The following is a 13,050-nucleotide window of genomic DNA, read 5'->3' as shown; positions in this document are numbered from 1 at the left end:
TGCGTGAGAATCAGCAGAACCTCAGGTGCAGTGTTAAGCAAAGAGCAGAACTGGGTAGGGGAGAAGCAGCAACTACACCTGCTGGGGCTCTCTAAACCATGTGAGAGAGTGAGAAAAGAAAGTGGAGATTTGGAGTGGTATGGGAAGAGAGTTTAATCAGAATTATAAACAAAGCAGAATAATAGAGGGCAGAAAGGAAAGCTAGGAGACTGACCTTCAGGCTACTGGTAGCCTGAATATTTGAAAAAGCTCTAGATGTATTTCGCAGCTGCAGAGTCTTCCTCTGAGAAATATTTTGCCTGCCTGCCTTTTCAGATACCACCAATGACATTTTCCCACTACTGGCTTATCCCACCTGGTCATCTTGTCCTGTCTTCCACCACGGCCACTTTCTAGACTCTAACACCAGATCCCAAACAGCTTCAACTGGGCCAGATAAGATGCTCTGTGTGTGTTCTTGTGTGTGCAAACATGTGTGTACATGTGTGCCTGTAGTGGCGGTGAGTGGAAGGAGGAGGCAGCAGAAGTAACTACCATGCTCTCCTACTTTAATTAATGTAATCCTCACAATACATCTCCCTGCAGGGTAGGAAGGACCATGTGTTGAATAAGGAAAGGGGGCTCAGAGATGCTTAAGTAGTTTGTTCAAAGCCACACCTCTGGTAGGAAGCAGCAATGGGATTCTACCTGGTCGCTCTGACTCCCAAGTTTGTGTCCCTCCACTGAGCCACAGTTGGACCCTAAGCATGAAGTAAAGGCCGAGTTGGGTGGGTAAAACTGCTTCTTTACTATATGTTAACCTCCACATTAAAATCCTAATTTACTTAGACCCTTAAAAACTTTTAGTTTGTAGCACTTTTGGGGGTGATGTGCCCCCCACCCCCACCGCCTTATATACCCAAGTGCTCTGCTTTGGGCTTCTCCCCTCCTGACCACCCTCCTTTGTCTGGCCTTCCTGAGAGATTAGATGCTAATCTGTTCTTGCCTTTTAGATATCTCTCCAGATAGAAGAGGTTGAGCTGTTAGAACTATCCTAGTCTCCAGTCTAATTCCTGTCCCCAACCCCGACCCTTGTTCCAGAATGCCATTGCAAACCAACTCTGGCAATGATTTCCAATGCCTTTCTGTGCCAGGTCTCCAGATGTGAGCACTAGAAATGCTGACAGTATTGCAAACCTTTTTGTTTAATCTGGAGTAATGACAATAATAACAACAGTAACGGTGACATTGTTCTCACACATTTGATCTAATCCTAGAAGGTAGCTATAATTTTCATTACCCACATTTAGCTCTGCCATCCTCATTAGTAAGGTGGAGAAACTGAAGCTCAGAGAGGCCAGGTAGCTTATTCAACATCATACGGTTCCTAAGTACCAGAATCAGTGTTTGCACCTAGTCTTGTCTGAAGTAAAATGGCCTCAGTGCACCTTCAAAACTCTTTCCTGGGCTGCCCAACATTTGCCAGGGCATTTTGGCTGCAGTGGTGAGCAGGATGGCTATTAATTGGTAGTAGTTTATTATAGTAATTTTTTCCAATTTAGCATTATTTATTAGCTATTTTGAAAAATGTTAGATCTATAAGAAGCTGAAAGAATAGAAGAACGAACATTCATATACTCTTCACTCACATTCACCAATTATTCAGCATTTTGTTAGATTTGCCTTTTCTCTTTCTCTCTCTGTGTATATATACACACATAAACACATCACATATATGTTTATGTGTGTGTGTGTATAGTGGAAACTTTTGAGAATTATTTACAGACATCCATCTTGGATATGTCGGCACTTAATAGTGATTTTCAAACTGTTTTCTGTGGATTCTAGGTTCCTTGGAGCAGCTGATAATTTAAACTTTGTGGATTTTGAAGCCGATAGAAGATAGTATTTGTTATTTTTAACTTCATGTTTAAATGTTTTGTCTTCATCAGATAGCCCCATTGTTCTCAATAATTGCCTTGCTAATAATTGCCTTACTTGTTCAAAAGTAAACTTTTGAACTTATAAAATAAATTTATACTGATATAATATCACTTTTTTCTGTTATGTAATGAGCTTTTACAGAAGATATAATTTGCAAACAGGATTTCGCTATTAAAAATGTTTGAAAAATCCAGAGCACTTGCTCTCTTTTTGAGTCAAAACTGACAACAGAAGCTTTCTGTGGGGAGCCTCTAGTGGCCATGTGCATCCATAGATTGGCTTTAATGGCCCAAGTCATCACTCCTAATGGATCATAAACCAGAGCTAAAAGGTAAAGATCTCGTGAAATAGGTAAGCCATGTTCATGTCATTTTTCTTTTAAAAACTACGTACATACACACTCATTATTTCTTTACATGCATCTCATTGTTTAGACATATACACATAAGAACATCCTAGTGGACACTGATTGTTTGACTTCTCAGAATAGTGATTCCAATGACAATGATACCAATGAAAACAATGGGACAATCGTTAGCATTTATTGAGGGCTAAATATGTACCAGGCAATCATCTAAGTGATTTGCATTTAGTAGCTCATTTAATCCTCACAAAGACTCTATGAAGTAGGAACTACTGTTGTCTCAATTTTTCAGGTGAGAGAAGTAAAGCAGAGAGGATTAAGTAATGTACTTGTGTGCACAGAGCTAGTAAGCAGCTGGGCTGGGGTCCAAACCCAGGAATCTGGCCCAGACCCCACACTCTTCACTGCTAAGCTGTACTGCCTCCTAGACACAAGGGTGGGTGTGTGACTGAGGTTGGAAGTCCCCAAATACATTCTTAGGCCCAATGAAAATTCTTCCTCTAAGGAGTGCTTCCCTGAAGAGGTTTCTGTTTGCATTCTGAAGCAATTAAATAATTTAAATTTATATTAAACATTTGTGTTTTTATTTGATGATAAGTTAAGAAAATAAATGTAAACATGTTCAGGATCATTGGGATAGCCACCTTATAACCAAACAGCTATAAACATAAGAAGTTACATCTAATTTTATATTCAGAAATATTTCAAAGTCATTAACAACAATAACAATAATTAAAGCTCAATACTAGCCTCTATAATATTTTTTTTCCTTTAAAAGTGGTCTATATATTACTTAAATTTGATTAACACTATTTTTATTGTTCTAGAAATGAGATGACCAGCTCTTTCAGAATATACAGCAACTGCCTCCACATGAAAGTACCAGGTTTAGGAGATTTACGGTAAAGCCATGTTTCCTAGGAGGTCAGTACAAAAAGCCAGACTTCTACCGGCAGTTTCTGGGAGAGATAAGCTTTCCATCCATTTCAGTGGTTTATTTTTTTCTCTGGGAGATGTTTATAACAGAAAAGGCTCAAGTGGGATATTTATCACCTTCTCCTGTTCCTCTGGTGTTTGGTGGAGTTGACCACAGGCAAGGATAAAATGAGCTGGTCGTCTCACGATGATGGAAAACCTGGAATCAAGGCTCAAGAATGCCCCCTATTTTTGCTGTGAGAAGGGAAACGATTCTGTCCCCGTGTGCCAGAAGTGTGAAACATGTGTCTTGGCTTGGAAGATCTTCTCTACCAAAGAGTGGTTCAAAAGGATTGGCGAGATATCGCAGAGGAGGTTTCTAGTTAGCATCCTGGAGCAGTTAGATAGCTTATATTTGTTACACTATTTTCAAAATATCCTTCAGACCACACAGGGGAAGGATTTCATCTACAACAGGTCCCGGATCAACCTCAGCAAGAAGGAGGGGAAAATCGTGAATTCCTCCTTGAACCAGATGTTAGATAAAACATTAGAACAGAAGATGAGGGAGATATTGTACTGGTTTGGGAACAGCACCCACCGGACTAAGGCAAATTATACACTCTTGCTGCTGCAAATGTGTGACCCCAAGTTATTGCTCACTGCTGCTGATGTCATCAGAGTCCTGTTTCAGAGAGAGTGGAAGAACATTTCAGGTAAATAAGGACACAGGTAGAGGAGACCAGAGGGCCCCAAAGACTAGGGAGCCAGGCTTCAGGAGCCTGTAAAGAGACCTGGGGTATGGTGAAACTTATGCAGATGAGGATTTTCTAGAAGGCAGGATAGAGTTCTTTGTCCTGACACACAATCTTGTTTATCAAAAGAGAAATTGTTGAATGTGACTTCCTTCTAGAAAATGACAAATAGCAAATGTAGAAAGTTGTACAGAACTTTTAACTGTCAAGCATTTAAAGTAGATTTCTCCATTTCTTTGGCCCAGAAATGGTTGGTCTGAGTTTCTATTACTGAAGGCTGGTATGGCTCCTGCATTAGTGAGCTAGGGATTGGACTGGGCTTGGGAGGGATGAATTGTTTTGCCCTTCACCTTGCACTGCACTGAAACCAGACCAACAGGTAAAAACTTAAGGCTTTTTTTTTTTTTCCATTCCTTCCACCATATTCCTTGTTCACACATAAAAACCAAGCTTGAAGTGGAGTTTATCCAAGGCTAGAGATAGCAAAAGGGCTAAATAAGGTTAGCACAGTAGTTCTCAAATTTTAGCTTGTATTAGAATTCCTGGTAGGGCTTATAAAAACACAGATGGCTGGGCTCTCTCAGAGCTCCTGACTCAGCAGGTCTGATAAGTTGCATTTCTAACAAGTTCCCAGCTGTTGCTAACGTTGCTGATCTGGTGACCTCGCTTTGAGAGCCATTGATCTAGGGTGTTGGTGAGATCTTGGAAATGTTTGGCCAGCTCAATCAAGGAAGCAAAAGAAACCAGAAAGGAAGCAAGAGTTAGAAGATCCAGGGGAATCTGGGAGTAGAAGATCCAGCATGGGGAAGCACAGGTTTAGTCAAGGTGGGAGAAAGCTGGGAGGGAGAGGTCAGATGGAAGAGTTTCAGTTTGAGCTCTTGAAGGATGGGAATTCCTAATGTCCATGAGACCTAATTTGTCGTTATCATTGTAGACTAATTGTATCCAAAAGAATTTTAAGAATAGATAACCTAAGCAGTGGTTTCCAACCTTTTTGGCACCAGGGATCAATGTTCCTGTGAGAATCTAATTCCTGATGATCTGAAGTGGAACTAAGGTGGTGATGCTAGTGCTGAGGAGTGGCTGAAAATGCAGATGAAGCTTTGTTGGCTTGCCTACCTGCCGCTCATCTCCTGCTGTGTGGCTCTGTTCCTAACAGGCCACTGGCCAGTACTGGTCTGCAGCCTGGGGCTTGGGGACCCCTGACCTAGGGGACAATTAGATCCTGATGTATGCCACTTTTAGAGAATCCTACAAATAGATTAGAGATCAACCAGCCCGGCTCTTTAATTTTATAGATGAGGGATCCAAAGTTCAGGGAATCTGAGTAATTGGCATAGGTCACCTAGCAGGAGTTTGAAAACCAGGACTCCCCTCCTGAATACCTTCCACTGTGCAACACTATTCCCCACCCCAAACGAGGACAGGCTACCGTATGCCTGGCTTGTACAAGCACATGCATTATTTTGTGGTTCTCTCAAAGGCTTTTATCACCCTCTATAGCAATCAACTACTTATATTGGAGTAAGATTGTGCAAACTTCTCCTTTTCCTAGGGGAACTTCTCTTTTAAAAAGTTAAATTTTGTGTTTTGGTGAAAGGTTAATTATTTATATCATTGAAGAAAATTAAGCCAGAGCTTCGAAAAAGCAGTCCCTCTTCCAGCTCCTGCCGATAGCACTCTCACACTCTCTCCTCATGTACAGAGCTATGATAAATTTTGTATTAGAGGTGGGTTGGCAAAATCTAATGAGCTTTCTGTGATTTTTGCATAGAAACTCAGAGGTCCTAAATAAAAACAGACATAACTGGCCTGGTCCATTTTATGTAGATTTAAAAGAAACAGGTAGAAATGAAACCATTTCTCTTCATCGCCTTTTCCTCCACACATATACTTAAAGTGTAACCTTGTCTTGATCTTTTGTTTTTCAGGGCTCGAACAAGACTCTAATCATATGTTTTTCTTCCCTGAGAAAGATTATGACCCCAAGTCTGAGACCTCACATGTCTACTGGGCAGCCAGAACCAGGAACACATCCTTCCCTTTGTCCAAAAATTCAGGAAAAGAAAACTTGCTTGAAAATGTGGGGGGAGCATCTAATACTGGTAAGTCGGCTTGTAGTGAGAAAGCCAATAGGTATGAGATTGGGAAGTACCATTGGAATCAGAGGGGCTGGTAAGGCAATAACATCTGGGAATAACAGATTTGGAGAATTAACATTCATTTTTCACATACGGTTGTTGAGCTCTCTGATATTTATTTCCTCATTTAATCTCACATCTGGGAAGGGGAGAAGGAAAAATTAACATCAGTCAGTATGACCCTAAAGTCCATGTTTTCACCTCTTCAGCATGCTGCCTCTGAGAGACATCTGAAAACAGAGTCCAGGAAGGAAACTCTTAAGGGCTTCTTTGGAAGTCTCTCTCTTTCCCAGGCCACAGTCCCTTGTCTAGTCCCTGACCTCTGACTTGGTGGGCACCTCTTGAATTCAACCTACTGGTTTTGAAAAATTCAATGGGTACTTTTGCATCATTGAATTCAGTCTTAAGGAGGAAATAAAAGCAGTGGGAAATTTGGGTCCTGACCTCAAGGCCCTGCTAAGTTGGTATTCAAAGCAAGACATATACATGAAACAATTACAAGAAACACAACACATAGATTCTAAAACATTTTTTATATGGAAAATTTCAAATTTCAAAAGTAGATAGAACAGTGTAATAACTATTCACATAATCACCACCCAGCTTCGATAATTATCATTATTATATTTCATCTTTGAAAATCATTTAAAATGCTTTCTTGTGTGATTTAAAGGAAATTCCAGACACCATGCCATTTTGTCTGAGCAAGACAAGCTTTGAGACGACAGACATCTCCCTGAGTTGGGGAGGTTGAAAAGTACTTGTATTAGGGGGTGTCTATTTTCAGTTTGACAGAAGAAATAACAAAAATCTAGTGGCCCAAGGACAGGCTCTGGTAGTTCTGCTGTCCTGGAGTTACCACAGAGACAATCCAACCATGCACCTTTTTCTGGCTTCATTCTAGAGTCCCAAGGGAAGAGTTCATTCCAGTGTATTTGTGAGATGAATAGGCTATTTTCTGGAAAAGCAGACATGCCCAAGGCAAGATACACTTCTGCTCTGTTGGATGACCTGGATGCTGTCAGAGACCTGTCTTCTGGAGTCAGAAAATATCGGGACTTCATCCGTTACCTGCCCATCCACCTCTCCCAATATATTCTAAGTATGGTGGGGTGTATTGGGGGATTTCTCAAGAGATCTCCCCATTGCATTCCAGTTTGAAGGTTCCCAGGTCTATCTTTTTTTTTTTCAGGTATGCTGGATAAAAATACCCTGCACAAGTGTGCCTCTGTGAGCCAGCACTGGGCCACATTGGTACAACAAGTCAAGATGGACCTGTCGATGCATACATTTATTCAGAACCAGATTGCCTTATTGCAGGTACTTCCTGTCTGGGAGAGGACAATCTGGAGAGTAGCCTCATTTCCCTGTTAAGGTTGGCCTGACCTTTACCTGGCCTCCTGCTCCACATTTGCTGCTTTGTATTCTTCAGCAGTCACTTTCTTTTTAATGTAGACTCCCTGTTAATCACCCTTTACTGTCTCATTGTCAGTGTGTCTAGCAGGGACAATATATATAGAAACCTCTCAGGAAGAGAGAGGCAGAGCCTTTCTGTAACCTCACAAAGCAGGAAATTTTTCCCCCAAGAGCTATATTGTGGTTTATGCAATGAGAAAGCCATGAGTATATTTCTGGGTCAGCCTTATGTGGTACACAGATGTTTACAAGGCAACCAACTTTATTTTTAGGTTAAAATGCAATTTTCCTCCTGATAGTAACCATCTCTAGCATTTTTTCTTCTGTTTCTTGCCTTAAGCCCAACCTTAAATTATGGATTCTTGGTAGCTTGGATTTTTTCCAGCAGAGATAGAAGAGAGAAGATGAGAAGAATCAGGCATTGTGAGGCAGGCCATATTCTGGAAAGCTGGGAACTGCTGACCATCTCTTGCTGGTCTTGCTACATATCTTTGGTATCATCATCCTCCTTAAGCCAGTCTGCACCTACTCTGGGCCTAAGTGGCCAGGCCCAGAGTTTCCTTAGCCAGAGCTTACCCATCTTTCAGATCTTGCCAAGCACTGATTTTTTTCCCCCTTCTCTTAGAGAATAGGAACCAAGAATGGCTATTTTCTGTTATTTTTTTTCCCCAGGGATCCTACACAAGGGGAATAGATCCTAATTACGCCAACAAGCTTTTTATCCCAGTTCCTAAAATGACAGATGATGGAAAGCGTGTGCGTGTGAAAAATCAGAAATGGAAACTGAGAATGAAGGTGGGTTCTGATGGCATCGGGGGGCGGGGGAAGGGAAGGGAGAAGACAAATAACTGTGCATGTCTCATTCTTACTGTCTGTTGAAGGTTGAAGTCCAGGCTCGGTCCTCACATAGGACTTAGGAAATGGGAACATATTGGATATAGGAGGTGATGTTCCTTAAGGGAGACAACAGTTCTGTGCTATGTGTTCTTAAGCAAGTCATTTCCTTTCTTTAAGCCTTAAATGCCTCATCCATTAAATGAGTGATTGATGTCATTGTCCTTTTTAGGGTTCTTCCTTACTTCAAATCCCATAGCTATATCCTATGTTCATGGTACCAAGTCATCTAGTAGAGATCTCAGAACCAGGAACAACATCAGTGATAGCTATCAGTCCATGAATCTAGAGGCTGTAAGAGTCTGTGGATCTGGAATGAGAAGGACATGAAGGGAACGCCAGGGCTGGTACAGAATGTCCAGGGTCTAGAATGAATTAAGCTTTCTCACCTTTCACTTACAGGTTCATTCTGATTCTTAGATTGAAGGGGAGAGTTAATTAACAGTAGACCTCCATACCAAATCTTGAGCAATAATGAAGAGTAGATAGAATACCGTGAGCTCTATGTTCTGCCTATCCAGCAGAACATAAAACCATCAGATTTCTAAAACCATTAGATTTCTGCTCCCTCCTCTCTGCTCAAAGGCCTTCTATTTTGAGATCTATTCAATGGGCCTTGAAAGAATACTTAATGAGAGCTGGTCAGACTGTAGTTTCCCATAAGGAAACTAGATAAATTATAATTTGAGATATAGAAGCCTCCAGAGAAACTATCTAGTTCATATGTCCGTAGATGCCAGACAGGTCCCATGAATGAGTGAGATGGGTAGTGTGAACAGTAAAGAATGGTGGGACTGTGATGACCTAGAGAGTTTACTTCCTATCCAGAGGGCCAGTTTCTACTCAACTGCAGCTATTTATTGCCTTGGGAGACTGTGGACCTCAATCTTCCAGACCATCTGAGCTTTTAAAAGAAGCTAGGGATTTGAATTATCATGTGATAATTTGCTTTTCTTAAATGCTTTTCTTATTTACCTCATTTGACCTGCAATTAAAAAAAAAATCTCTGAGTTGGCCCATTAACTCATTTTATGGAGGAAGACACTGAGGCACAGAGAGTTCCAGGTCTCTTAGCTAGTGGAGTAACAGAGATACAAGTTAAATGCTGATCTGCTTTTTCCAAGCCTGTTGCTTTGTTAAGTATAACAAAACTAACACCCTTATTCCTTAGGTGATGTAGCTAGTAACTGTCTGAAAAAAAAAAAGACTACCCAGACAGTGTTTAATATTTTAGAAATGTATAATTTAAGAAAAGAGAGAGAAACAAGTAATGCAGTATGGAGACCAGAAGAGAACACGTGAAATAGAAAGATTAAGCAATTAAGGGACCTGCTAGGAAAAGGTGGAAGTGAGTGCTTTTGAGGGGTGCTGATTGAAATGGATACTGAGCTGAAACAGTGTGCCAGGCATGTTGCCAAGGGCTTTATACACATCATGTACTTGATCTTCACTATAGGTCGGGTAGATAGCATTTTTCCCAGTTTACGGATGTGGAAAATAAGGCCATGATGTTAGAAAACTTGCCCAAATTCTCAGAGCTGGTCAGTGGAAAAACTGGGATTTGAACTCAAGTCTTTTTCCTCTCAGTGACTCTACCATGTAGTTTCTAGGCTCTTAAACTTAATTGATGAGTAAGAGCCAAGGAATTCCAGAGAATTGGATTGAGAAGCCGAGGAAGCCTCATTTAATTCAAGGCAGGACATCAGAACTTCTTGGACACTGGAGGACAGGCAGTTAGACAGATTTTTCCTGGGAGAGACTTCTAGGTGGATATCAGTGCTTGGATAGAGATTTGGAAGGCATGTGAGCTGAGGAAAGCAGGTATCTTGGAAAGTCTACAAGCATAGAGAAAGCTAAGGTTTGGAAGGAGACTTAGGAAGAGATGTCCTCAGGAGGACTCCAGTTACAAACATGATGGTGTGATCTTCTTTGCTTTTGTGATAAATCTCACCCAAGTTTTTGGTTTCCTGGTAGTGTGATTATTTTATGCTGTTTGAGAGTGAAGAGTATGGCTAGGAATAAGAATGGAACTGGGAGTCCAGTTGAGTCATCTATGCTAGAATTTAGTATACCTGGCATGCCATAGCTGCTCAGAAAGTGTATGATGAAGGGAGGGAGAGAAGCAGGGAGGAAAAAGGAAGAAAGGGAGGAAAGAAGGAAGGAATGATTGAAAAGGAAAGGCAAGCACCACTGTTGAGACTTGATAAAATTTATTTCTTCTCTCTGAGGCTCAGATATTTCATCTGTAAAATAATGAGAATACTTTGTGGGGTGAATGATATACTTTGTGAGGCAGCATTTAGGAGAAATTAAGGTTGTAGATGTATGAAAACTTAGAAGCACAGATACATAGAATGTGTAGCAGTAATTTCACATATGGTTTGAGTTCCCACAAGTATGCTTTGTACAGTCAGGTATATGCAATATAAATGTGAAACCCTCACCTTTATGAAATGGTCAGTCAAAGGGAACCTGTGACTTGACTTGTGAGCATACCCTTCATGAGCTCATTTTTGGAAAAGTTGTGCTATCAGCAACATTGAAAGTTCATGGAATCAGAACACAGAGGTAGAAGAAGAATTAGGACCCTTGACTCAATATTTTCTAAATCAAGGATTACTTTAGTGCTGGTTCATTGGCCCCTTCCATCATCCCGTAGCAGCAGCCAGAGTCTGAAGAAGAAGAATCCATGGGCCTTTGTGCCCTTGCCAGGGGAGACTCTAGAGCAGTGGTCCCCAAACCTTGGGCCATGGACTGGTACTGGTCCATGGCCTGTTAGGAACTGCACCACACAGCAGGAGGTGAGCAGTGGGTGGGCAAGCAAGTGAAGCTTCGTCTCTGTTTGCAGCTGCTCCCCAGTGCTAGCATCACCACCTTAGCTCTACCTCAGATCATCAGGCATTAGATTGTAGTAGGAGTACAGTCTCTGGTGCCAAAAAGTTTGGGGACCGCTGCTCTAAGGGATGTGTAGGTAAAGTTGCTGCTGTACTTTGACTCCAAGTGTTTCCTTGTTAGAATGACTACAACCTGTGGACTGCATACCAGAACCAGGAAACCCAGCAGGTCCAGATGGAGGAGAGAAATGTCTTCTGTGGGACTTACAACATCCGCATTCTCTCTGACATGTAGGTACTGGAGTCCGAGCTCAGGTCTTCAATGACCCTTGAATTATCCACACTGGCGTCTTAGGATTTCCATGACTCTTGTTCACTTGAAAAAGCAACACTTCCTCATCTCAAGCTCTAGCTCCAAACTAACAAGAGATCTTATTTGGAGAAGAGATGCTTGAATTTTGCATCATTCTCAGCACTGTGTGGAGGACACTTTCCCCTTATAAATTTTGGTTGTAGTGACCAACAATCTTTTGTACAATTTATATGCACGAAATCTTACTTTTTTTGAAGTACCTTTATTGCTTTATTCTAATTTTCGAAGTAATATATGCTTAGTGGGAAAAAATGCACCAAATGCCAGAAAATGTATAGAGAAAAGCAAACATCTCACATAATCTTGTCATCTAGAGATAATCAGCACTAGTATCGATATCTATCATACATTTTTTTCTTTGCATGCATAAATACATATTTTAAATAGAAGTGGGGTTATAGTATACATATTTCTGTAACTCTTCAAGCAAAATACTGTGGATATCTTTCCATGTTAAATATGAAAATGGTATTTATGAAAACTATATAGTGTGACATCACTTAGATATGCCATAAGAAGACCCTTTAATAACCATTCTTTAGGCCTAGGTTTCACTCTTCTGCCATTCTTTAGGCCTAGGTTTCACTCTTCATTCATGAATGTGAAGGCCTCTCTTTTGTGAATCATACTAACAAATTACATCTTGATCAGTCAGTAAGGGGAAGATAGAGCAGATAGGGGAAAGGCAAAGTTGAGTTTTTATGAATATGGTGGTAAGTGCTCTTTAAAAGAGATAATGACTGCTTGAACTCAAGATATGACAAATGGAATGAGGACAAAATTGCTCCTCATATTTAGAGTGACTGTACATCCCTGTTTACTGAAATAATCCCACTTTACTCTGTGTTCCTGGAATAATTAATAGTAGTGTCTCCTTTCACAGTAAAAAATGTTTGGGCAGTAAGTTATTTGGTCGTTTTTCTTATATTTTATTTATTTGCTGATAATCTTACGGGGGTTGCATGGATAAAGTTAGAAAATTAATCCAACTTGTTCTGTTTAATGTACTACAAGCTCATTGAAGGTAAAGTCCATATCTTACTCATCTTTGTATTTCCCATGGTTCCTATTAGCACAGGACTTTGAAACTAATATATGCTCATTGGATATTGGTTAAAGATAAACTATAAAAAAGATAAAAAGATAAAAAAGGAACAGTGGGATATGCGGTGGGTATAGATAGGGTTTTGCAACTCTGTTCCTGTGAGGTTTTTTTCATGAAAAAAGGTTTCCGTAGTCAAATAAGTTTGGGAAATACTTCATACTCTATTCTCTGTCTTGAGGATTTATCATATACATTAGCAGAATTTTATTTTATTTTATCATTTTAGATTTGCCTTTTGTCTTTAGGTTTTAAATCTACCGAAAATGGATTTTTTTGTTATGTTATGAGTTAGGGATCCATTAGGGCCCATTAGTATTAGGCCTTGCCTTC

The 13,050-nt window shown here is 40.5% G+C and overlaps 1 protein-coding gene across 1 annotated transcript in view; it reads left to right on the top strand.

Moving 5' to 3' along the window:
• The first annotated feature begins 2,925 nt into the window (after window positions 1-2,925).
• The window catches only part of CDRT1 (CMT1A duplicated region transcript 1), a 38,818-nt gene continuing 28,693 nt past the window's right edge, over window positions 2,926-13,050 (top strand). Inside the window, 5 exon segments of the mRNA XM_025044395.1 lie at window positions 2,926-3,918; window positions 5,889-6,062; window positions 7,003-7,418; window positions 8,187-8,309; window positions 11,424-11,533. Of these exon segments, the coding sequence (XP_024900163.1) occupies window positions 3,411-3,918; window positions 5,889-6,062; window positions 7,003-7,418; window positions 8,187-8,309; window positions 11,424-11,533 (1,331 nt within the window). The 5' untranslated portion in view covers window positions 2,926-3,410.

This window comes from Pteropus alecto, unplaced genomic scaffold (genome assembly GCF_000325575.1).
Source record: "Pteropus alecto unplaced genomic scaffold, ASM32557v1 scaffold52, whole genome shotgun sequence".
NCBI lineage: Eukaryota > Metazoa > Chordata > Mammalia > Chiroptera > Pteropodidae > Pteropus > Pteropus alecto.
The sequence above is the reverse complement of the archived record's forward strand: the minus strand, read 5'-3'. Positions and strand labels throughout refer to the sequence as shown.